This window comes from Erpetoichthys calabaricus, chromosome 12, assembly GCF_900747795.2.
Source record: "Erpetoichthys calabaricus chromosome 12, fErpCal1.3, whole genome shotgun sequence".
NCBI lineage: Eukaryota > Metazoa > Chordata > Cladistia > Polypteriformes > Polypteridae > Erpetoichthys > Erpetoichthys calabaricus.
The window spans coordinates 71,251,239-71,278,213 of record NC_041405.2 but is presented as its reverse complement, the minus strand read 5'-3'; the positions used below and the strand labels follow the sequence as shown (position 1 = coordinate 71,278,213).

At 38.9% G+C, this 26,975-nt stretch overlaps 1 protein-coding gene across 1 annotated transcript in view; it reads left to right on the top strand.

Moving 5' to 3' along the window:
- il1rapl2 (interleukin 1 receptor accessory protein-like 2) overlaps nt 1-26,975 on the top strand; it is a 1,145,651-nt gene that overhangs the window by 1,091,572 nt on the left and 27,104 nt on the right. Inside the window, exon 8 of the mRNA XM_051935188.1 lies at nt 18,185-18,330. Coding sequence (XP_051791148.1) covers nt 18,185-18,330 — 146 coding nt within the window. The remainder of the gene's footprint in view (nt 1-18,184; nt 18,331-26,975) is intronic.

The following is a 26,975-nucleotide window of genomic DNA, read 5'->3' as shown; positions in this document are numbered from 1 at the left end:
GTGGTTCCAATATCCAATTGCTCCTACAAGAGGTTAAACTGCTGTAATCTCGCAGGGGTGATTTAATGTAAAAATGGCAAAGAAAAGAAAAGTTGATGTTAAGTACAGTATCATATCGTCCAGCATAAGTGAATGGGGGATTACTTCTTTGTGAAAATGAAAGGCAAGGCACTTTGCCTATTTTGCTGTTATAATATGGATTTGTTTTTATATTTTTCCTGACTTCTATATTGTTTTTTCGGTTTCTTTTCTCACCATTCTGGGTTATAAAAATACCCAGATTCTAATTTTTTGGTGTAACAGCTTATTCAGTTCATTTTCTGGTACCCAAGATTACAGATAAACTTCTTAAAACTGCAATTATTTTAAGTAAGCATTTCCTGGTACAAGAACTTTACCTTTCTCTTTTGATTTAGAATTTTTGTTTAGCCTTCACGTTTGACTTTATGGTTCCAGCCCTTGCCCTTTATGTTCATTATGCTTCTCTTCCCTTCCCATTTAAAAACCTGCAATCACGAACTACAACAGTACCTTTGCAGAGAAACTCTCAATTTTCTCAAAAACAGCACCACTTAAAGGCATTACACAAGTAAATATGCAGACTATGATGCCTAAAAGACAGAAGCTTTATTCAGAATGGGAGTTTGTGAAGAAATGCATTGTTGCTACTGCACAGATTCTTGCCTCACTAACTTTAAGAGTTAGCTTGGTGTTAGAACTGTGTTTGAATGTATTGATGATATGGCATGAAATGTTGAGAGGTCACTGCAGGACTCCGATGCTAATTTTGAGTTACTCACTTGATTTACACACGACAACAAACATAATAAACACTAGCTAGCTAGCGATTTTTGTACAAGGCATTACTAATAGAGACACAAGGAGATTTGCTTTCATTGATTTCCATGCATGACACAACTAGACACAAGGACATTTTTAAAAAAAACTAACAAGGGCAAGTCAGGCATTTGGTTTATTAACAGAGAAACTTGCTCATTTAACAACTGATGATTTATAGGCCATGGTGGGGTTGACAGAGAGGTTAGTGACCCTCATTCAAAATAAAATGACATAATTTTGTCTGTATCCAAGTGACCATTTAGTTATGTCACTGCAACATTAACCAACAAAATGTGTGTTCATAATTATTATATCTGAACAACATAATGGCAGTTGTTGTTTCTAGCATTGTTTTATCAAAAGCAGAGGGTGAATAACTGCCAGTTCAGTGACTTTAATGAAAGTCTTAGAAATAGTCTATTGAGTAAATAAGGCAAACATGTTGATGAGATTTTATGAACTTTGGGATGCTGTGACGAGTTTCATGGAGAAGAAAGGAAACAGAAAACATGTGGGTGAACTCAATGACAGCAAGTGGCTCTGTGACTCCGTTATTTATAGAAATACAAGTATTGTGTAAAACAAAATGATACAAATAACTAAAGGATGAGTTTAAAAATTGCACCCAGACAACATAGATTGAGTCTTGTATGCTGAATAATATCACGGTACATAACCTGTCAGTGATTGCACAGGCAGGCTATTGGTATTGATTTCATGCATAGCAGAAAGCAAACAAGTTGTAAACATTTCTAGCAACCTTACAAAAGAAAACAAATACTGAACATTACATAGGAGTGGTTTACCTGGTTCCACCTGGTGCCTATTACTAGTGCAAAAGCAGCATATGTGGGTAAATAACTGCAAGATTCTTACAAATAGAAAATGTAAGAGTATTCCATTCGTCTCCAGTGGAAGCTGAATTCTTAAGAACCTTTAAACAGCAACGACAGAGATTCAATTTGTGCAAGATTTGTATCAACTCCTGTGTGCATGCAAGGATTCATGGGATTTTTATCATTCTCATGATTTGATTCTCCTTTTTAATTTTCCTTAATGATTCCAGGGACTCAAAAACTATGAGGCTCAAAGGTCCCATGCAGACTTTTTTGGTGTTAGCATTTTAGAGACTCCAGGAGGCAGGACAATGAAGTGAATGGAAAATCATGTTTCATTGTGGATTTCAGTGATTTCTCAGTCACATTCTGCGGTCTGTCCATCCATTTTCTAATCCCGATTATTCTAGACCTGTAATGGAGTAGGGATCACATGATTTCTGTGTGGTATGCTCTGTAATTTAGGCACACATTCAGCATGCAACACTAAGAGAACGGCTCTGGAACATCTAAGTCAAATTATAAGTAAGTCATCATCACAAAAAAAGGATACAAATACCAATGAAGGTATTTAAATGACAGAAAAAGTTGTGGTTTTAAGTTTGTTTGTTTACATATTTCGCTGTAATTGTGGCAAAATAAGCACTTAATTATATTAAGAAGCTAGAAAATGTATGCATAGCATAACATTCAGGTGCAACTGAATTGAAAGTTGGAGAATTTTCTGTTATTTATTTGCTTTATCAAAGACACAGATTTCGCGCTTTTGTTTTTTAAATATTTTGCAACAGAGGTATGTGTGATGTGTTATGGAGGATTGCTGAGGCTGGCACTTAGCTGTTTATACAGTGTGACCACAAGGAGGTGCCAGTGAACCCCAAACCTCAGACTCAGTAAAACACCACACAGTATAATAAAATTAGAATAAAACAAAGGATATTTATTCACACCAAGCACCTTTCCAATGATCAATTCTCTAGATGTAAGCCACAAAATACAACAAATCAACAATAATTTTTCCTCCTTCACTCCTCCAGCTGATTGTTGCCTCACGACTCTGACTGTCCCATGTGTGGTAACAGGTTCCCTTTTATGTTGGACCCGGGGATGTTTCCATGGCCATGTCATATCCTCTGGGAAACACTTCTGGGCCATAAGAAAAGTAGAGTAGGTCCTCCCCCAACAGCGCCCTCTATCAATATGTAGGGACTCTGACAGGGCTACACTTCCGCATTCCAATTCCCAAGCATCCCTGCAGGTGTCCCAACTGAGCTCCCATATGAGGGCCACTAACACCCAGCACATGTGGGATGGAACCACTCCCTAGTCCAGGCTTCTGTTGGTCCATCCATTATTTTATACCGACTGGGCACAAAGTTATCTTTTTGTCTAGCCAGCCAATTTATCCGTCGTTCCTCTTGGGCCTCCCATCCAGAAAATAACCCATGCTCCTCCCTGGCCCAGATGCCCATTCTTATCCGACAACAAGCAAGCATAAGTCAAAGCCGGAGCCATTCCCAGCCAACACAGGGCACAAGGCAGGAAACAAACCCCGGGCAGGGCGCCAGCCCACCGCTGGGCATGCACACACACATACACACACCAAGCATGCACTAGGGACAATTTAAAATCGCCAATAAACCTAACCTGCATGTCTTTGGACTGTGGGAGGAAACCGGAGCACCCGGAGGAAACCGACGCAGACACGGGGAGAACTGGGGAGGACCCGGTCATACAAAATATTCTGGTGATAATTACTTCTCTTAAGCCAAATCTGAAACAGTGAACTAACTTGTAATTGAAATTGTACAGAATATTAATAGATTTGTTTTAAGAATTGGTGATATGCAAGTGAGAGTTGCTTTGAGCAATATGGATTTTAGTATTCAATAATCTATCCATCCATTCTCTAAACCTACTTAACAGAGCGGGGGCCAAACGGAGCCTACAAGGTCTAACACACAAAAAAATTAGACTGTTCCTGTAACTCTTTTTATTTAACAAATTAAAAAAGGTAACTACGATCACCTACAACATAGTTTCGTTCTGAGTTGACTCACAGCTGCATACGATGCTGCCAATGTTCAAAGTAATTCCGTAGATCATTTTCTGAAAGGCTGTTGAGGATCTCCGTCATCTTTGCTTTCACATCTTCTACCGGCAAAAAATGGGTTCCTTTAAGCACCGACTTGTGCCATGCAAAAACACATGCAGAAAATGTGCACTCTTTAAGCCTCAGTCAATAACTGGAAAGATTTCTTCAGCTTCATAAGAAACTTCTCTGCTCACACTTGCACTCTGACATTTTTTGAATGAGGGTAAGAAAACGTCTATATTTGAACACACGTCCACTTGTAGAGCACAAGTGGAGCAATCAAGCCGAGCCTTTTCTCACTGTGACAAGTTAGAACATATTCTATAATCATCTCTTTGTTTCTCCCATCCCACTCTTGGCTCCTGAGCTATAGGGTTAGTCTCTTTTTTTTTTATTTTTCTTTTTGTGCCGTGCCTCGTGGACCAATAAGTAACGGGTGCAGTTAGAATTAACCCCTGGATAGGGTGCCAGCATGTCGTAGGTGAGCACACAGAAAGACACACACACATACGCATCAAGGGATAATTTAGCATCATCAGTTCACCCAACTTTCATGTCTATAGAGTGCAGGCTGAAACTTGAGAAGACCCACACAAACCCATGTGCAGATTCCATACAGAGAGAACCCAGGATGTGACCTATAGACTATTTACTATAAGTCAGCAGTGCTAACACTGCATCACCGTTCACCTAATTCATTAAATAATGCATTTACATTAACTGTCGTTAAAAAGTTGAGAAACAATTACCACTTTATTTGAGACTTATTTTATAAACATAGTGCCTCTGTTATGACCCTGGCCACACTGTAAACTTTCCCAGATGTCAGTAATACTGAAAATTCACATTCATTGAAGTTTCGTTTTCTGTGTTCTCCATGGCTTAAAAGTAAAGACATCATTCAGGAACATGTCCAAATTTATATGGTGATTAGATCATGAATATTCAAAAAAGATATTTGTTTAGGTGACTGGAAGCCACTTAAAGCTCATGGTTTTAAGTTGATTTGAGGTTAACAAAAGGAACTGGCAAGCATATAGTTTTACAAACCTGCTTTTGTTGTGCATGTGTCATTTTTGTCTTTCTTGCATAAGCAAATGTTTAGTATGGAATCTAAACAAAGTTTTACACCTGTGGCCCCTAGTTGTCAAAGTTTGGATTCACTAAAAAAGAAAACTCAGTGTTCTCTTTGTACACTTGAAAGGCTCTTTGATTTTAAAATCTTCTCTGTTCATGACTACATTTGACGTCTCTTGTTTTGGCCCAGTTACATGCATTAAGCTTTTGATTTTTTCGATGTCATCTTACACTAGAATTTTTTATTTTATGTTCTGTGATTAGTTATTAGATTCATGCTTACCTGGTTGTGACTTTAACTTGCTTTCCCTGACATTGCTCTGTCCCCAGATCCCATTATTAAAATCAACAGCTGCCATGAACATGTCACTATAATCAGTTCCTAACAAATTCACTGCTCCGTATTCATGTAAATATCCAAATGATTCCTTTTATATGTTAGGTTTAATATCTAATAAATGCATTTAAACATCCAAGAGACTTAATATGCAGAAACAGAAGACCAAGCAGAATTCATCTAACCGTTAGTGATCTAGGGATACAGAAGACTTAGGGAAGATGTAACGAATCCTAAATGCCAGAGTGTGATATAGCAGGTCCGCGGCTCAGAATAAAAGGCCAGTGCACAGATGAGGAATTGTCCACATCCGTAATTGATGCTGGGAGCTGCTAATCGCCACACCTGTGCCACATCCCCATTATATATAGTAGGAGCACGAGTGCAGAGGGGAAGGAGAAAAAAAGAGAAATTGAATGGAGGTTAGTGGAAGAAGAGAAAGTTGGAAGTGAAGAAGCCGGTGCATGAGTGAGTGGGTGAGTAAGCGAGCAAGAGCTGACTCGCTATAAGAAGGACAGGCAGTTGGGAGAAGTGAGCCCTAGTAGGGTGTTTGGCCAGCACCCGGGGCAGTTTGACTGGATAGCTCCTGCTGAGCACTTATGAGGAGCGGGTGTGACCAGAAGTTGGTTGGCTCGCTGCAAAATGCCGCAGAAGGCAGTGGGAGTCAGATTTTTGATCAGAACCCCAGCGTGAGCGCCTTGGCCATTGGTGGAACCCAAGTCTCAGTCCAGGTAGTGGTGCCATATAGAGCCAGAGGACAGAAGGCATCCTGACGTGGAGAAGGTCAGGTGCAGGTAGAGCGACTCCCCTGGTGCATAGCCTGGATGGGAGAAGCAGGGGAGCCGCCAATTGAAGAAGGCACCGGGTTTTGTTTTTAAAGGACTGCTTCCAGCTATTGTTTTAACCTCGTTTTTATTGGAATTATTTTAACCTCTATATTTGCACTGTTTTTATGGATTATTTATTTATGAACATTTTGGTTGCACTCCACTATTTATCTGAACAATTTTCTTTTGACTGTTTTTAATAAAAGCACTGTTTTGCACTTTTGCACCTTTCCCCTTGCTTTGTTGTTGTCCTCATTGTCCAGCTCATCTGGTCATATTACCGACGGTGTCGGGTTCAAGAGCACCCGAAAAGTAAGAAGGGAGCATGGAGCTGAACCCGCATCGTCACACAGAGATTTTCCGTTAGTTCATACACTCCATTCCACACATGTTCATTACCACTGAAAATCTGCTTCTTTATTAATACTGATGAGAAAGCTGAGAAGACCTTGCACACTAGAGTTGAAGCAACATGTAACACACATACGTACAGTGCATCTGTATAGGGAAATAGTGCACTATATTAAATTTACAAAGTCATAAATATATAGTTGCGAAATTTTAAATTTCATAGATGACACACTGAATATTTTGTTGTGTTAGTGTTCATTTAATTTGAGTTTGTTGCTGATTCCTACCACAGTGAAATGACCAATATAGTAACACAGCCAACTGAGTAGTGGAAGATTTACCTGCACTCAGCTCAGCTCTCCTTAAAGCTCTCAGACACATGGCATCTGGGAAAGCAGGCAGTAAATCTTGCTGAGAGCAGGTTAAGTGAAAAATAAGGGGTCACTGCAAGTCATCAAATACAGAGTTATAATCTAGACAAATAGTTTTATAATGTAACACTCATGCCAGGGAGGGTCTCAGTCAGCAAGAGCAGGAAACTACATGATCCCTTTGTGATCTCACTTCAGGCCACATAGCACAGTAAGAAAATAAAAGTTTTGCCATTAGTAATTACCACATAAAAGTGTCATGTAAATTGAACAAGTCCTATTAAATGACAAATAACAGGCTGAGAGCCTACAGGGCATTGAATTGCAACTGAAAGTTGAGACACATATAATGAATTTCAATATAACTGTTTGGCTGAAGGAAGGAATAATTCTCAATTATAAATCTCACTTTTGTGAATTGTCCTATCAATACTTAATGTGTTTTCCTAAGGCATTTTGAGGAAACATTTTATATTTCTCTTTTAGTAGGCACTCTCAGCAGGAGGAAAACAAACTAGCCTGTCCTAACATCTTGTCAGAAATCACACGGCAAATATATAATACAGAAGCTGTAAAATGGAGACATTGGTGGCTTAGGGGATGGGGGGAGGGGGGGCTAAAAAAGGTTATTATTGTGTAGCAAATATACTGTACAAGTTATCTTCTTGCTCAGAATTGTGAAACCTAAAGCATTTAGTTTTACTGACTGGAATGGTGCAGTTCAGCATTTGCATGCAGCGATTGTTTGACATGACATTGACTAAATCTTTAAGCATTTGTTAAATTTCTGCAAGCTTTAAGCTTGTAATCTGTTTCAGAGTCCTCTGGAAATTGCAGTCCCTGACTCTGCTGAATAAAATAGCTTTTGTATTTAATCAGTATTATGCACACAAATATTTTCATTTTGCTCACATACTAAGCCAATTAAGCAAAAAATATGTAAAGAAAGTGAAAGAAGAATGCTTCATGGGTGGTTACGTTGGTGGACCTTGAAGGGCTAGTAGCCGTTTGAGATAATACAAAGAAAATGAAGGCTGAGAAGCATTGAGGAAAGATGTTTAATATTTAGAATATTTTAGCAAGTGCTGTTTTTTTGATTAAGGCTGAGACACAATTTTCCAAGCTTTTAACTTTGTTTAAAGTACTCTTCAGATATAGGAATTTCATAATATTAACATTAAGTACATCATTCATTCCTAAAGCATGTTTGTTGACTGTGAGAGGAAGCCTATGTAATTATTAGTGAGGTCCACGTCAAATGGCAATTTCCTCCCATAAAGTGCAGTAAATTGACAGACAAACAGACGTGAGTGTGCACACTTCGGTTAAATTAAATAGAACACGGGAAGATTTCTGCACAGTCCTCTAATTGAAGGTAATGGCGCTGTCAACAGTCTCTCAGCAGGGAGTATTAAATTCCTCGCATTTCACTTCTGATTGACTGGATAGGAAGCCTGCTTAAATTTAGTGTCCATGGGAGCTAAAATATTAAAAAACAGTACTGAACATTATACACTCTTCTATCTGAGAACAAAACCCAGTTTATTTCACATATTAATTATGAGTTCTTTATCTTAATTAATTGCATAATAATGTCACATTTCACTTAAATCATGACTCTTACAACTAATTGAATAAAATGGTACTAAAAATAATAAAAGATAACTTTTTCAGAATGTTTTTAGAGTCCCAAAAAATTGACTATGTTATGTCAGTTATGTTTTATGCCACGTGATGACGCGTCCATTGTTTTTAGAAAGCCTATGGATGTTTTCTCTCCAAAGCTAGAGGTGTCCAAATCAAGATACCTCCAGATTCTCCTTTTAGGCTTTGTGCCAATATAGAGTTGTGATTTGTAGTCAGTCACAGCAGTGCTGAATCTAATTTGAATAATTTAGTTGTATTTATGACATTACCAAATGCTGCTCCTGGTGCCACCTCCTGTAATAGAAGGTCCTGCATCAACCGCTGTGCATGCTGTCCCGGGAACACTGTGCACAAGCTATAGATATTTTCCATGGCAAAAAACTTAAAGCTAATAACATTGTAAGGAGTGGTAAAACATTTTAATCATTTGTATAAGCATTCACAAAATTACACAAAGAGATGAAGAAAGCAGGTTACATGTGCTGCATGCATTTATTGCTGCAACCATTTTTTCTCCGCACATTTGTCACTAGCATTAAGGCATTCCTATTAAGCAGCTAGACTACATCCTAGGGTCACTTACAAGAGCAGATTTTTTTTCCTCTGTTTTTGTAGCCTTTCTGCTGTTTTTGTTAAGTAGTATGAGAGCAATATTTTTACATAAAACAATCTCAAGCACAACAAGAAACACAAACACAAGTATGAATGCTCAAAATCAAGGCTAGCATGTCTCCTGGAAAATATTTCTAGTGCAACTACACATCCTCAGTCTGCTAGAGAGGCAATGTTTTGTGAGACTGTAAGCAGAAACACTTAGTGAGTGAGCGTAAAAGGAAATTAATTATTTAGGGGGAAAATGAATGAAATTCCAGATGTAATTTAACCAGTGTCCCTTTTTTCTTTATGTTAAGTGCACACTTTTCCTCTCATAGTTCGAACAAAAACACAAGATTTCAGAGATTGTTCAGAAATAAGTTTAAGCAGGCTCACTGTGAGTTGTTCCAAAGTGACAGTGATATCACAGCCCGAAAAGCCATTTAACTTGACTGAGTGTCCTGTCTATTGATCTGAATGCATGCTTACTAATAATAACAATAATAATACACTTTACTACTGTTCCATGCAAAAGTTTGGCCACCACTGACCAGATGACATATTTTGTTGACATTTTAAGTAACAATTAGTAAATACAACTTTAACAGCAAATGAACTAGAACAATAGCTTTTTTTTTACAAAAATGTTAATGTACAGATATGATTTACTTAAAGAACTGAAAAATGTAAAAAAAGAGTAAATGTTGGCTTGCAAATGTTTGGGCACCCCATTAAGTCAGTATTTAATAATAACTGTTTTTTGTAGTCAGACATTTTTATATTCATTTTAATATAAATGACACAGTTTTAGTTTCATTTAACTTCAAGTGTCAACAAAACATGAAATTTAAAATATTTATATTTTAACATCCAAATCAATCAGTTAATTGCTATTGGATGCTAAACATCTAACAATTGAATTTTAGCTGAAACATTATTTAGAAGTTTTGAGAAATATATATTAATACATAGTGTCAGTAACACATATGCAAACAAATGGAAGTCTGAATGTGATGCAAAAAGAAGCCGCACATTTCTGAAGTATGGACAACACATACGCCTACCTAGCAATGTAAAACTCTTTATGAATCTCCTTTAGAAATCCACACACAAGTGACCGATATGTAAATGTTTTTGAAAGAAAAAGAAGTGTGAGATCCAGTGAATCTGAGTATGTCACAGTTTTTCATTAAAACTATGAACAAGTTTGTGAGTAAAGCAGTAAACGATTGGCTGTCTGGAAGAAAATTTTTAGCAGGGGTCTTGAATTGTTGCTGGAAAAGGTCGGATATAAAGCATTCACAGTACACGATATTCTTGAGATGGTCTGAAAACTAACAGGAACACAGTTGTTGAGTCTCATGTTTGCCTATAATTTTCCAAGGCACGTTACTCTCATTTCCCAAAAATATGTATATATGTTAGGTTCATTAGTTACCCTAAACAGGGGACGGGTAATAAGTGATCATGAATGCCCTGCCCCGGACCTGCCCCTGTCTGAGATGTGTTACAATCACAGCCTGGAAAATGAATGGATGAAAAATCAACACGACTAGCGCTGTGGGTGTTAGAATTGCAGTTCTGTATGCCTTCCATGAACATGCCTGGGTGCAAGTGCTAACGTTGTTAAAGTTTTTGTTGACGTATCATCATTTATTCTCTCCTATATAAATACATGTTGAAACTTACACCCCTTCCTTGTACTTGTTAATCATGTTAAACTTTCTTCTTTATGCAATTTTTGTGGTGTGTTGCACATTATGGAAAGTGCTTTATCAACGAAAAGCAAATTAATTGATGAACAAATTTTTGCCCTGTAGGCTCTATATGATAAAATATGTACAATATTTGCTGAATCAATACTAATAGTTTCTCCAATGTCATTCTTATTATTTAATTTTCACAGTTTTTGTGCATGCTGTATCACTATATTATCTATTATTGCCCTAAGGCCATATTTTATGTTTGTTTTCTTCATCCTTTCAAAAAGTGTAAAGTATTCTGACACAAGATGGCTATGTAATGTGCTCTGAAAATATATACTAATTAACAAAATATTCTTGACTTCCCTACAATATTACAATTTGCTAAAATATTTACACTAATCAACTGGATAGAAAGATGTCAGGATGGCACCCTGGTTAGTGCTTCTGCCTTACGATTCCAGGATTTGATTTGTATGTCTCATCATCCTTCCCATTTCTGTACATATATTGCTTTCTTGTTTTTTTTCTTCTCCCACATTCCCATAGATATGCAGAGGTTAGGTTCATTCAAGGTTTTAAATTGGCCCTGTGTGCTCGAGTGGGACTGGCACTCCATCCATGGCAGTTTCCTGCTGTTTACTCAATGTTCCCAGCACAAGCTCTGGCTTTTGCACAGCTCTGAATTGGATTAAACATGCTTTAGAATGTTGCTTTATTGCTGAACAGACATTTTACATTGTTTTAAATAAATTAATTTTATTGTCCCATTTGTCTTTCTGTTCATATTTTTAAAATTACATTTACTGTTTCCTTTTGTATTTTTATTGTTATAATTGAAATATGCTACACAAATTAAAACAATGAATGATATTATACCAAATTAATACAAATTAGTTATAAAACTTAATATTTTATAGCACCTTTATCAGTATAATTACCATCATAAATGTCATTATAATTGTCACCATGAGGATAATCTATCAACCCAGAGCAGAGAATCTGCTCTAGGTCTACAGATGAGGAGGACTTGTACATAAAACTTATGGGTTAAATTAATTACTTCATATCCCTCAAGAAATTCCAGTACAATGCAATAAGTATTGTATGTGAATATCTTTGGTACTTGAAGTCCCTGAGTAACTGCTCATCAATTTTAATCTCAATAATTCTCACTAATTGAATTGCCATTATTGATTTACAATGCCCATGCTCCCTGAGCAGAAGTTAAATCTTTATCTTTTATACTCCTTAACATGTCTTTAACATGTCTTTTGTGTTGGTTCATGTCAGCATTTAGATGTTGTGAAAGGATCACACTCGACACACTTAAAAAGGTTTGGGGCAGCCACCCGTATATTATCCCTGGCTGCAATGGGTTTGGTTTTGTAGACAGAAGAGTCTCTGTTGGAGTCCAGACATGAACTGCTTGATGTTTGGGAAGATGGCGGATTTAACTGATAAGACTAGATGTGACATAGGGGAACCGGAACGGACCTTCTTCTGATGTCATCGTAGGCGTTAGAACCGGAAGTGATGTCAGGCTGTGCGCTGGAACTGGAAGTGGCGTCAGTCTGGGTGCCAGAACTGGAAGTGACATCACCCTAGGTGCCAGAACCTGAAGTGACGTCTTCAGCGATGAATCAGACAGGTTTTCCTGCAGCTGGTTTGCAGAGATAACAGGAGAAGGTTTAGTGCACCCTGCCATCCCCTGGCCTGGCATGGAATTACCTTTGCTTGGTCCATACAACGTCCTCCTACTCGCACATGCATGACAATGTGATTTCTCTGATCCAGTAGGCTGCTTGAAAATGATCTGAGTCTGAGACTGCTAAACTGCTGGCTTCTTCATGAAAAAGCCAATGGTGATGCAGCATAAAATTTTAGATTAATTTAGACTTTAATTGAAGAGGTCAAAATTGAACAAAAGAAGAAAATAGAAAATCCACCCTAGTGAAATCTAGAGAGTGGGAACTAGCTCTAAATATAAAGAAAACCATCCATCCATCAGTCAGTTCATGATTGTGATAAGGGTTGTGGGCAAGTAAGCAATCAGTGTTTGTTTCATTTTTTATTTACCAGATAACCCAATTAATGAATTGCAAAGGGTGTAGGGGTTAATTGTGATCCCATTCAGAACAAGTTATTGTCTCCCATCTTCTGCTGACAGGATTGGCTCCAATTCCTCTGTAACCGCTTGTTGTAAGACTGAATCTGGAAAAAAACAGTATAATGAATAACACTGCAAATTGCATTCAGAAACATTATGCTTACTTTAATAAATATCAGTGAGCTGTGTCTAGAATATGTGGCAGACGGAATTGAATGGACATCATTTGGAAAGGCACACACATGTGTACAGAAGGTCCCACAATTCATGCTACAAGTCAGGAAAAAAAACAAACCATGAAGTCCAAGGAAATTTCTGTAGACATCCGTGATAAAATTGTGGTGAGGCATAGATTAGGGAAAGGATTTTAAACCATTTGTAAGTCTTTAAGTGTTCCCAGGAGCACAGTTTCCTCAATAAATATAAATTGGAATAAATTTAGAACCACTAGGATTTTTCCTACAGTTGGCCATTTGATCAAATGTAGTAACCAAGCAAGTTTGGCTTTGATCAGGAAGGCTGCCAAGAAATGAATTGCCACTCTAAGCTTCAGAAGCTCTCTGCTGAGATGGGAGAACCTGTTGGAAGGACAACCATCTTAGCAGCATTTCAACAATCTGGCATTTATGGAAGAGCGGCTAGAAGTATGAAGAGAAAGATTCTCTGGCCTAATTAGACAAAAATTGAACTCTTTGGGCAGAACTGCAAGTACTATGTCTAGAGAAGACCTGTCACTGCTCACCACCTCCCTAATATCATCCCTAAGGTGAAACGTGGTGGTAGCAGCATCATGCTATGGGGGTTCTTTTCAGTGACAGGGATAATGAGACTGGTCAGAACTGGGAGAAGGTTGAATGAAGCCAAATACAGAGAGATCCTTGAAAGAAACTGTGTGAACACAACCTCATACTGTGGTTAACTTTTTCATCAGACAATAACAGGATGTATACATCCAAGACAGTGCAGCAGTGGCTTTAGGACAAGTCTCTGACTTATCCTTAAGTGACCCAGAAGAACATCTGTGGAAAGACCTGAAGATGGCAGTTTAGAAATGCTTCTCATCCAATCTTAATAGCTCTTGAGAGGATCTGTCAGGAAGAATGGGATTAACTGTCCACATCTAGTTGTGTAAAGTTTGTTGACACTTACCCAAGAAGATTCAAAGCTGAAATTGCTGTTAAAGGGTCTTCTATAAAATAATTGAGGGTCTGAGTACATACATGAATGAGTGATTTCAGTTGTAGGTTTTTTAATAAATTTGCAAACCTTTCTGAAATCATGTTTGTACTTTGTCATTATGGGTTATTCAGTGTAGATTGATGAGCAACAATGGCAAATGTATTCACTTAAAATGAAATCTACAACACAGTAATGTGTTCAGAAAGTGAAGGGGTCTGAATACTTTCTGAGTACACTATATGTGTCACATAAGATGTAGCAGTTTTATTAGTTTGCTGTTTCCATAAAATAGTGGTCCTAAAGAAATGACTGAAGGACAAGCACCTAAAAGCATTCATGCTATTTTTATGTTTTTTTTCATTTTTTTTCCACTTTTCCTAATGGTTAACTCCATAGTTGTAACAATTCCTTTCAAATGCAATACTGTAATTAGAGCCAGCTGTAACATACAAAAATTATAAAACTAAGTCGCTTCAGTGAAGCTTCTTGGAGCTTACTTATTTTTGGCTAAATGTAAGGACTGAATAGTCAGTGTTTTCCTTTTGTTCATTTAAATAATTCAAGTTTTGTTTCTATGAATGTTGCAGCAGCACATTTCTCCCAAGGAATGGAGTTACTAGGCTTTTTGAGGACATACGCCAAGAGAACACTAGCTGACATACTGTCAATGGAGATTTCATTTTAAAGACCTGCTTCTTGAATGTCTTTTTATCATTTGTTTAGTACGTGGGGTTGTGTTCTGACCTTGTTCTAAATGTGTTCACAGTTCTGTGCTCACTTTATGCAATTTCTATTAAACTAAGTGGCAAGCAGATAAATTATGAAATGTTAGACCTGGGGCGGCGCGGTGGCGCAGTGGGTAGCGCTGCTGCCTCGCAGTTGGGAGATCTGGGGACCTGGGTTCGATTCCCGGGTCCTCCCTGCGTGGAGTTTGCATGTTCTCCCTGTGTCTGCGTGGGTTTCCTCCGGGCGCTCCGGTTTCCTCCCACATTCCAAAGACATGCAGGTTAGGTGGATTGGCAATTCTAAATTGGCCCTAGTGTGTGCTTGGTGTGTGGGTGTGTTTGTGTGTGTCCTGTGGTGGGTTGGCACCCTGCCCAGGATTGTTTCCTGCCTTGTGCCCTGTGTTGGCTGGGATTGGCTCCAGCAGCCCCCGTGACCCTGTGTTCGGGTTCAGCGGGTTGGAAAATGGATGGATGGATGGATGTTAGAACTGTAATATGAAGAACCCTGCTGAATTCATTCATACCTTTTTTTGACTGATAGGAACTCATCCAATACTAATACAAAATCTACTTGGTATTTGTTTTCCAATTAAATGATCTGTTTGTATTAGGTTGTGAGTGCTCAGTGTTTTGAGGATATTTGTACATTTTAAATAGTCTCTGTGTGTTTACTCACTTAATCTGTATTAATTTGGTCATGCCCTTTTAGTTTTACAAAGTGATTTCATTTGACCTGAAGCAAGATTAAAAAATATTACCAGATGTGGAGTTTTCAACAGTGTATGAGTATTGCAGAATTATAGTGCAACTTTTTTTTCCAGGCATCATATGTAAATGGATATGAAAAATGAGCTCCAGAAATGAGTTATTTTTACATCTCTAATGGATTTTGTACATGTAGATTATTCATGGTGATACACGGCATGAGGGTACAGTGGTTAACATTGTTGTCTCATAGCTTCAGAGGCCTAAGTGTGAATTCAGACCTGGGCACTGCTTGTGTGCACATTTTCCCTTCGTATGTTTGGGTTCATCTTGAACATCATTAAGAAATATGTGTTTGGTTAATCGATAACTATAAATTGGTTCAGTATGAGCAAGCATAGATTTATCCATGAGTGTGTTCTGCAATGAACTTCCACTCCATTCAGGGTTTCTTAGTTCTGCTAAAGCCAAAGGCACATTACACAGCTTCTAGTTAGAGAAGATGTCAAGTTTGATGACTGCAGCTGCTGATCTCATTGCCTGTTTGTCAATTTACATCACTAGGTGTCACTGGAAATGTCAAATTACATAACTGTGTAATAACTTTCCAGCACAGTTTCACATTTTCAAAGGATTGTGAGCTTGCCTCTTTTTGTGGTAGCCAATAACATGCTGTTTAGTATGCTGTCTTTGCCAGTCCCCATGCATAGAATTTAAAGGTACAACAAGTTCAGCTGCAACCTCTGCCTTTTCAATTTCATCACTCTATTGTGATATGTAAAACATGAGACAGCAGACAGACAAGCCTCTCTTCTGTTTATGAGTTTCAAAACACCTGCATTCCTTATTCCTTGTAGCTACGTAATGTGCATTGTACTTCCAGATGAACGGTCATTGGTTCTCAACTCTTATACACAAAGAGTGCAATCCTGTGACTTGTGACAAAATCAGACCTGTCCATCTGTGTTGATTTTACTGGTGCAAATTGCTGACTAGTTGGATTAGTTACTGAGGATGTCATGCTACACAACCGTAACTGATTCTCTAAGATTATGTAAACAACTAAAAATCACTGGGAAAGCTGTGTAATGTGACATGGGCATTAGACAGGCACTGGCTGCCTGAATTGAAAGAGTGGGTGAGCAAACAGATTGAAGAATTGAGAGATGTTATATTTTTTTCAAGCATCATGGGTCATGATGAGTGTTTTTCATACATATTTGATTTTTGAATCAAAATAATTTTATAATTCATAAAGGTTAACTTTATTTTTTTAAGAAATAAACTTTATATTGATTTTTATTTTCTATTATTTACTGTATAGTAAAACTCTGAAGTCTGTGTGTGTGTGCCTGGTCATTACGGGTAATCTGATTGGTCACTTTAGCTTTCAATACTTGATCGAAAGGTAAAGTGCAAGTGTGAGACACACAAAAGTGAGAAAAGCCATAGAAGGCAGGATGAAAGTCACCTTCAAAGATGGGAAATGTAAAAGTGGACAAGAGGCAAGCAAGGCACTGTGAAATGATAGAGACTAAGAAGCAGGCTTTAGAAGTTCAGACACACAAGGATTCTGAGGAAAGTCGGCTCTAAGTACACGTGGAGCAGAAGATAGCAAATATTTTCATATTTATTCTATAACTTATCTTCAACAGGTTACATGTATATAGCAGTTACAGTAATTAGCATTAAAAAAAATCAAACCAACCAACACACTTTTGACACAGATGGTCTGGAAAACAGTGTTGTGTGGTTTTTCTGTAGTATTCAACCATCTAAACCAGGGGTGTCAAACTGGAGGGCCGCAGTGGCTGCAGGTTTTCATTCTAACACTTTTCCTAATCAGTGACCAGTTTTCACTGCTAATTCACTTCTTTTCCCTTTATTTTAATAGCCCTGTTTTTAAGGATTCCGTCCTCTGAATTGATCCTTTTCTTCATTAAATGACAGCCAAACAAAAATGACACGTGAAACAAGCCAACAGATGACTGGCACAATTGGAGCTTCAAACTCCAACCAATTTCTTAACAAGAAGTTTATTTTTGCTGTTAATTAAACCTGTTATTTAATTCCAGGGTGTATTACTGTTCTCATTCTGCCACGGCAGACATTCCTAAAACCTTTGATTTTCTGTTTTTTCTAAGAACACCGTCAAATTGTTTTGGTGACCTGAGAGATTAACCTTACTGAGACCATCACCTTTCTTTATTTTCAGATATCGTGTAATGGGCACAGGTTAGCTGGTCATGTGGCAACCCATTTTGTGTCTCGTTACTGTTTGGCTGCAAAATAAGGAAAAAGAAACAACTAAGGGGCCTGAGTCAAGTTAATTAAAATTAAGGCAAAAGAAGTTAATTAGCAGCAAATTAATTAAGAAGATGGTTAGAATGAAAACCTGCAGCCAGGACTGGAGTTCGACACCCCTGATATAAACCCTGGGCTGTATAGCAGTATAGTGGTTGGCACTGCTGATTTACAGATCCAGATTCCTGGACCAGTGCACTGCATGTGTGGAGTTTGCATGTTATCACTATTCACTTGGGTTTTCCTTCTTGTACCCCAGTTCTCTTCCCATAACCCTACCCCATATGTGTTAGGTTATTTGGGAACTCAAAAATTCAGTGGTGTGGCTGACTAGGCTATGAGTGAGTGTAATTGTGCCATGTCTAGGGTTGGTCGCCACCTTGTGTCTAATGCTGCCAATATGGGCTCTTTCCTCTTGTGACACTAAACGGGTTAGAAAATGATAACATGTATTTAACTTCTAGATCTTTTTTTATATTGCAGGACTGTCAGAGAGCACCTAGGTGAGAAGGAACTGGAGCTTTCCTTGATGTTTGATGGAGTAGAAGAGACAGACATGGGGAACTATAGCTGTTATGTTGAAAACCACAATGGGCGCAGACATGCTAGTGCTATCTTACAGAAAAAAGGTAAGATTGCCCAGTGGAACCTAGAAATCACTGATATGCTTTCTAGAAGTAGAGACTTAAAAGGCTGAAGTCCAGCATCTTGGGAGTAAAAACTGTCTGACTCTTTTTGTACATCAAATTATAAGTGTCCTCATAAAACTGCAGCTCAAAACAGTGTTATATGATGCCAGTACACCAGTTTCTTTCAGAGGTTCCTTACGTCCAACATTGATGGTATCTCCACTGCCTAAATTACAGTACTTCAAGACACTTAATAGAGCTACGGTGAACCACAATATTATCATGGCAGCACTTTAACATGATCAGAAGTACAGTGTGTCATGTTTGATGTCACTTAGGACTTGGGGTTTGCTTATGTGTGGTCCATTGGTTTGCATAATTCTTTCTGGATTCATGAGAAGCAATCCTGTACAAAGCCAGACAATATGGGAAGGTATTTGTGGTGTGTCGCAGAAAGACAAATTATTCCGGGGCATTAGTGTAGATGAGAGAGGGGTGGACTTGAAGAATGCTGTATTTTCACAGGGTGCTGGTAGTCTAGAATGTGCCAGAAATTCCTGATCTTTATCTTTAAAAGCAAGTGTGCCCAAGGAAATCTGGCAAGAGTCTGCAAGACTACCTGACTGATATAATGTTTAGCAACAAATGGTTTCTGAATGAGAATTTGAGGCCAGGTTGCCCATTCAAATGTTACAGTGTACTGACAGGAGTCAAATTCTCTTTCAGTAAATCAAATGGGGCAACACTCAGTCCTAGAAATGTTTTATTAGTGAATGAATGATTGAAAGCCTGCTTTAGAGTGCCAGACTCTAAGTCAGGGCTATTGAATTACAAACGCAGGTGGAGCAAATTTTCAAACCAAGAAATTTAGAAGGTCCAGACATTTTCAGCGGCAGGCAAGCTGCAGGTAATGACATATTTTAAACACCAATGAATGTATTGAAAAACAAGTAATGTTTATTCATTGTTTTCCTTTTAAATTTGGTCACATTTGTCACAGGCACATCAAAACATGCATAAAAAAATAATAAAATACTATAACTAAACAGAATCTGAGGTAGTAGGTTTTAGTAGTAGTTTTTTCCACTTTTGAAATAAAAAAATAAAATATTTTGCTCACATCTGAACTAGGCACATCTCAAAGTGCATAAAGTTAAAAAAGGAGCACATTGGCAATTTCCATTTTGAAATAAAATAAACTAGCCAACCCGCGCCGCATAATTATGTATTGATGGGTGAACACTTTCTGAACAACACAGTTGTCCAAACAGAAGTGAAAATAAAATCGTGCCCGGTGCATTCTTTATCTGCATTCTCTGCCTTGTAGCGCAGTGGTAGTGTTGCTGCTTTACAGTAAGGAGACTGTGGAAGATTTTGGGTTCGCTTCCCGGTTCCTCCCTGTGTGGATAGCACTTTGAATACTGAAAATACCGGTATATCAGTGTAATGAAGTATTAATATTCATATGCGTCCAGCGCTCGCTCTCTCTCGCGCGCGCCTGTATGTGTGTAACTCGCTCGCTCTCTCTCTCTTGCAGTGTTACCGCTTGTGCATATTAAATCTTGAAATCCTTCGAGTAACTTATTAACTAACACCCACCCACCCAGCTTGTGTGAGAAAAATGCGCCCGTTCTTTCATCATTTTGTTGCAGCCTATCAAAGACTTGCTGCCCCCAACTCCTCACCTGAGTCGCTGTCGTCTGTGCACCTCTGAGCCACGTTGTCCTTTCATTGTTCTTTGCGGTTCCAGCTGCTTTTCTATATATAGTCCACCAAGTCACCCGACCATGGTAGTAGGAGGGGGGTGGGGTGCGTACACAGGGCAGGGACGTATTCAGAGGGAGCGTATGACTCAGTGGGTATTCCTCGTTCGTGGGGAACAATTGCAAGTCCTTGTGCCCATTACGAATAGGGTTCAACGGCTTACCCACGCCTGTCGGCACCGGGTAGACACACGTTGATCCATTCAGTGTAGCGCGTGTGCAGTACCGGACATCACATACCTGTTAATGCTCAATCTCACGTGGCTGAAAGCCACTTGTCCGTCTAAGAAGTTGGACACCTACCTCTTGGCGATTGCGTAACTATTAAGCAGGAGGGAGTCTCATTCGTTTTCGGAATTAACCAGAGTAATCGCTCCACCAACTAAGTACAGCCATGCAACAGCACGCACAGAATCGAGAAAGAGCTATCAATCTGTCAATCCTCTCCGTGTCCGGGCAGGGTGAGGTTTCCCATGTTGAATCAAATAAAGCAAGATTTGTGTGTGGCGAGTTGTTGTGTTCGAGCACATGAGCAGGCACTGTGAATGCCTTGAGAGCGTGGGTGGACGCATGCCGGGGAATGAGTATCTATATATCTTCTTAGATATAGACAGCGTCTGATAGCTGTGATAGTTTTACACTCCAGTACATTGCAGTGAACGCTGGTAACAGTCAGGCGGGCAGGCGTATTAGAGTTGGTGCTCTTAGAGTTGGTGGGCGTGTCTCTCTAGCGGTTCGAGTTCTTGGGCGGTGCTCTGTCGTTTGTATCCCATGGTCGGACGACTTGGTGGATTATATATGGAAATGCAGCCAAAACCGAAAAGAATAATGGAAAGTCAACGTGGCTCAGTGGTGCATGTGTACTGTAGCAGAGACGAAAGTGAGCTGTTCCATCCGGGCACATGAGCAGGCACCGTGAATGCCTTGAGAGCGTGGGTAGACGCGAGCTCAAGTTGGTGGGCGTGAGTTGGTGGGCTGGTCTTTGTGAGTTGACTGCGTTCAAAGCGCTGCGTGCTTTCATGGGTGTCTTGCTTGCTCTGGTGGCGGCTTAGTGAATTATATATATCGATACACAGCCTCTTCTTAGATGGCCCTGCCGCGTCCACCCTCGTTCTCAAAGCATACACACCGCCTGGTCATGGGCCGGGAAATGTCTTCCGTGTTCCTGCAGGACCATCTAAGAAGAAGCATGTTTGTCGCAGATGCGAATTGCTATATGTAGCGTGTAAAACAGTTTGTGATGGTGCACGCAGTCGTGCGTCGTAACCGAAAAGTCAACGTGGCTCAGAGGTCCATGTGTACTGTAGCACAGACGAACATAAATGACAGCGTTTTTTCCGAGGCATCGCGTCCGAGTTGGTGGGTGTGGCTCTGCGAGTTGTCATCGTATCCAATGGTCTTAGAGTTGGTGGGCGTGGCTCCTTCCTGCATGCGCCATGGGTGTCTTACTTGTCGGCGGCTTAGTGAATCCACGCCCCTTCCTGTGTGCTTTCATGGGTGTCTTGCTTTGCTCTGCGTGCTTTCATGGGTGTCTTGCTTGCTCTGGCGGCGGCTTAGTGAATTATATATATAGATATTTTGGTCATATATTACTCAGGTATATCACAAAGTAAATTTAATTCAATTAAAAAGAACTATCAATTCTATCAAAGCTATCAGTGCACAAACCCATAACAAGTGATAACAGTAACTAACACACATGAATACATGGTGTCTACTGCACAATGAAGGAACACAGGTTCGTTTTAAATCACCACATGTGTGATTAGGGGTCTTGTGGGAAAGTACTTTGTGAGAGCTCAGGGCACCTTCCTAGAACATTACAACACTCTAGACGAGAACAGGCCATTCAGCCCAACAAAGCTCGCCAGTCCTATCCACTTATTAGAGAGAGCTGAGTGACAGGATCAGGGTGAGAGGGGAGTGAATGGTAAAAGAGCAGGAAAAGGCAGAATAGTGGAAGCCGTTTTTTTTTTTGTTTGTTTTGGAGGTGTCCCTGTGAGCAGTATGGAGATGTTTATAGCACAGCACACCAAATAAAAAGGCAGTTTGCATTTTGAAGAATCCCTTAGAGAAGCGTCTCCTGTGTGTCTTATTCGACAGGTCATCACAGTATCATAGAATACTATCACCACTTCAAGACACACAACAACACGCTGCATTGTGGGTTGAATGTTGCTCGGAAACGTGGAGTGTCGCATTCATGGTCTTTACTACTATTGGAATGTATGCAGGAATTGCTGAAGGCTCTCAATAAGTGTTTTTCTCTGTTTTTAATTGCATTTCTGGTGGGACCACGGGCTGGGCCACTTAGTGGTTGCTTCTGGGTCACATGGGTTCTGCAGGCTGCCATTTGAATAGGCTGGCTCTAAGGGCTAACGAAAGGCTCAAAAGTGCTTGGAAAGCAGGAAAACTGAAGGAAGTTCTAGTAAGCAAATGTAGGGTCACCTGTGACCCCAGAAGTGGTTCCAGGGCTTGTCCAGAAGTGTCCGTGGGAAGGAATTAAAAGAAGCCTTTTAGCCAATGCACACTTGGAGTCTTGTGCTAGAAAGATAGTATGGGAGTAAAGTTGAGAGGTGCCACCTAAATGAAACAGTACACAAATTCTACAAGGTTCTATTGAAGGAATGCATGTTCATTAAATATTGGTTCTAACCAATCAAAATGGCTAAGGCATTGAAGCTGCCTAGATTTATGCAGTGCTAACCAGAGCTCCTCAGATTTCATTTTTTGTCTTAATCACTCTTGTAAAACTCAAAAAGGTAGAATTAATAATCAGTTACTAAAGGGATTGCGCAAAAGCTGACATCCAGCAGTATTCACATTCTTCATCAATCCACTCATTCATTTAATGAACCTTTGCATTCCAAGATAAGCCAGGGGAAGGAGGTAGAGTGCATGCTGCCAATATTGGGTGTTAGATACATCAACTAATCCTCAACAGAACAGACCTCATAGCATGGCACAGATTCACACCTGCTCACATAGAACTAATTTAGAATTCCCATTAAAACTGACCTGCACTTCTTTGGATGCTGTTTGTGAAGACCCCAGTAAAATGTATTGAATATTTGTCTTTTTCCTATATCTGTATGTCTTAGTGTAACAAGGTTTTGGAACAGACATTGTAAACTAAGAAAAAAATATGTCCAATTATCTTATTGTTGGAGTGAAGCAGATTTTTTTTAAAAAAAATCAAAAGGTAGCCTACTCTGCAGAGATAGACACTAAATAAGGATTGCTTGTTTATAGACACCTAAGTTAAATCTGCAAAAAGCACCAGTATCGAAGGGGCAAGAGCTGGCACTAAATGGACACATTACGAGGAATGTATTTGAATGTGGAGTAGTAATCGTCCCACGTTGGTAAGACACAACTGATGAATTTTCTGGATGTTTTTATTTTTTTAACCATCTTTTATTTTAGCCATTTTTTGGACATGTGCTTATAGCTCCCTCTGCTGGACACTATGATTTTAAGAGCCCAGTTTTTTTCTTCCTTTTCATTTGGCTTTTTCTGTGCATCAGCAAATGGACATATTATTACTTTCTCACACACTTTTTATCTATTTTAGGGTGGTGAGGTGCAGGAGCCTATTCCAGCAGCACTACATCCAAGGCAAGAAGCAGGGCAGCAGTCCGTTTTAGAGTCTATTTTTGCACACAGTCACACTCACAGAACCAGTTTAGAATCATCAGTTAAGAAAGAAAGAAAGAAAGAAAGAAAGAAAGAAAGAAAGAAAGAAAGAAAGAAAGAAAGAAAGAAAGAAAGAAAGAAAGAAAGAAAGAAAGAAAGAAAGAAAAAGAATATTATTTGTCTCCAGGGGGAAATTTAGCTTTTTATAGAAGAACTTTAAATAAATACAGGTATATACATAAATAGGTATATAAGTTAAGTTAAAAAATAAATAAATGTGCTTACATTCTTTGGTCAGAACAAAGAAGAAACTTAAAAAGAAAATAAACTTCTGACTTGGCAGTCCCAGTCCCAGTGAGGCATTGTTCAGGTGTATTGCTGTTAGTATAAAGGCACCCCAGAAGCGTTTCCTGACACTGCTGAATGCTTTGTTGGTTGAGAGTCTTAGTGTTAGTGTGTCAGAGACAGGATGAGCACTATTGTTCATAATGTCACTCAGTTTTATTTTGTCATCAAGGATGTGGGAGATAAAAGAGAGTGCCTGGATTAAACATATCAAGACACTAGCACTGCACCACATTGTGGAATGAAACAGAACGTTGATATCTTTTTGAAAATTTGTGCATTCTCCATTGTCAATTAATAGAATATTTAATATTTTGAATAAATGTAAATCTCTTGAAATCCGTTTGCAATGCTAACAGCACTGATAGATATCATCCAGCTTGAATGATTTGTTTCTGATTTCTCCTGTCCACACATTCCCATCCAGACACACATATTGACATCTATGGAAATCACTGTTAAAGTAGTCAAGTCATGTTCAAAAATGCCAAAAACATATTGCAGTTGCTTTTAGAATTTGGAATTAAGGATTATTGCCTTGCATCCATCCACTGTTAAGAGTTGTGGTGAATGGCTAGCTACCGAGAAATCGTGCCTGGGACATCAGTACAGGTTATTTAGTTGTGTATGTGTTTTTTAACTCTGACTAAGATATATAATTCACAGAGGCTGTTTTCAGACAGCAAATACAGACACGAGGAAAAGTGACTCACTCTTTATACACTGCAGTGAGCTGATCAACAGAATGATGGGGTCATCTTCACAGATCCTGCATGTTCATGTCACATCAGTCACACATACTAAACACCATTAGTGCTAATGGGTTTGATAGTTATGAGGTTAAAACAAGGCCAGGTTTGCTACCTGTCTTACAGAGAAAGCAGCAACTAACAATGAGGTCAGAGAGGCCAAATAAAATGTGTCCCAACCTCCTTAAATGACATGCAAAACACAAAAGACTCCTGAGTGAATGATCTCTGTTTTCATTAAAGACAAAGCTCTAAATGATATTCTGCAAAACAGAACCTGTAACTGATGTAAAGTGTGTGTTTTTTTGTTTAATTCTCAGCTGAGGGAGTGTATTTATTTTCAGCAGACATCCCCCCTGGTGGAGTTGTCACCATAATCGGTACCTCACGATCACTCAGTCTCCTCACTGAGGGGGGCCATCAGAGTTTCCTTTAAAGCCAGCCACTTTGCCACTTAAATATAACCCCGATGACAAGACTGCTCCCAAACAAATCCCGCACCATCTGCTTATTCCACCCACTAAAGTACCCCTTTCATCCCTGTCCTCCTGTTTTTAACAGTTTATATAGGAATCCTAACGGAGTAAAAGGGAATAAAAAGAAACGTATGTTCAATATTTTAATAGACACTCTGACCATGTGTCTGCCACTCAGGTCCTGGATTAGTAAACCTCTATTTCCATTCAAATGCTAGTGCATCTAAATTAAAGCAGCCCATGATTTATTGATTTATTTATTTATTTATTTGCTTTAAAGCTCTCTCAAGTAATATGATAATATTACAGGTAGTCTGGTTTAATTACAGAAGATACAGATTCAGCATGAAAATCTCTACTATTGCACCAGCTTGCCCTAGTAGTGAATTTGTCAGTTTCATTTGTGGTATGTTGTTATATTAATATCCATAATTACCTTTTATCTGGCATTAATTTACTTAGCTAACATATATGCGCAAAGCAGCTTACAAATAGCGGTTCCATGAAGTTAGTCATTTCCATATTTATGCACTGTGAAATCTGGAAGGTTAGGTGATTTGCTGTGTGTTACACAGAGGGGATAAGCAAGTGAACCAGACTAGGAATTTAATTTTAAAAGTTGTTGTCTATAATTCAGTGTCTTAGCTGCTACACTTCACTGCCTGCTGTGGAAAATGTTTAAGTATAGTGTTTGCCTTGGAAAAATAAAAAATTGAAATGGCTGGTATACTGGTATAGAGATGAGCACTGCTACTCACAGGTCCAGAGTCCAATATTCAGATTTCAACCAGGCAATTTCTGTATGGATATTATTTAACGTGTCCTTGTCTGTGAAGGTTTTCTTTGTGTACACCGATTTTCATCCACACGTCACACTTAAGCAGGTACTGTTGACGGGTGAGGCCTCACATTTTGTGAGGACGAGTGTGTAAGTGAATGTGTTCCAAGATTGATTTGAGCCTCACCAAGGTTTGATTCCTGTTGGAATGGCCTCCGGCCCCCACTAACCACTATACAGGAATAAGCAGGAGCAGAAAATGAATGGATAACTTAATTAGTAATCAACTCTTATTTATACTTCTATTTTTCTGAATTCACTATTTATTTCATGGGGTTTCTGGATCCTATCCTTTGCAATGTTTCACGGGAAACGATAGATCAGAAATTAGATTGATCAGTGATTAATACACTCCATATAATTTTCTGGTGGCTGTTTCACAATCCACAATGGTACATATCATCATAACAGTTGAAGCAGAAAAGGAGTGACACATGAACATTTGTAAAACCATTGCAGGCCTGGGGTGCTTTTTGTGGAGAGTCATCTTCAAGCCAAAGAGGTTCTGAGAGTGTTAGGTCATCTATCTTATGTCTCTGATCTTGTTTGATCTATTTCCGTACTCAGGTAATCATCTAGGAGGTCTTTCTGGATGGAGATAGATGTTTGCTTGTGTCTGCAAAATGTTTTCATTATTACATAATTGTTAAAGCAAATTGTAATGAAGATTTTACTAAGTTATACACAAGTGTTTCACGTGTGATATGACTACTCTTTGACCATACAATAACAGCCTTTTTGAGATTTTCTCCTTCATTACGTGACATGTGGTTTCTCCATGCTCTGCCAGCAGATGTTGGCTATAATGCTCTAAATGATACCTTTAGGTCTAATACAT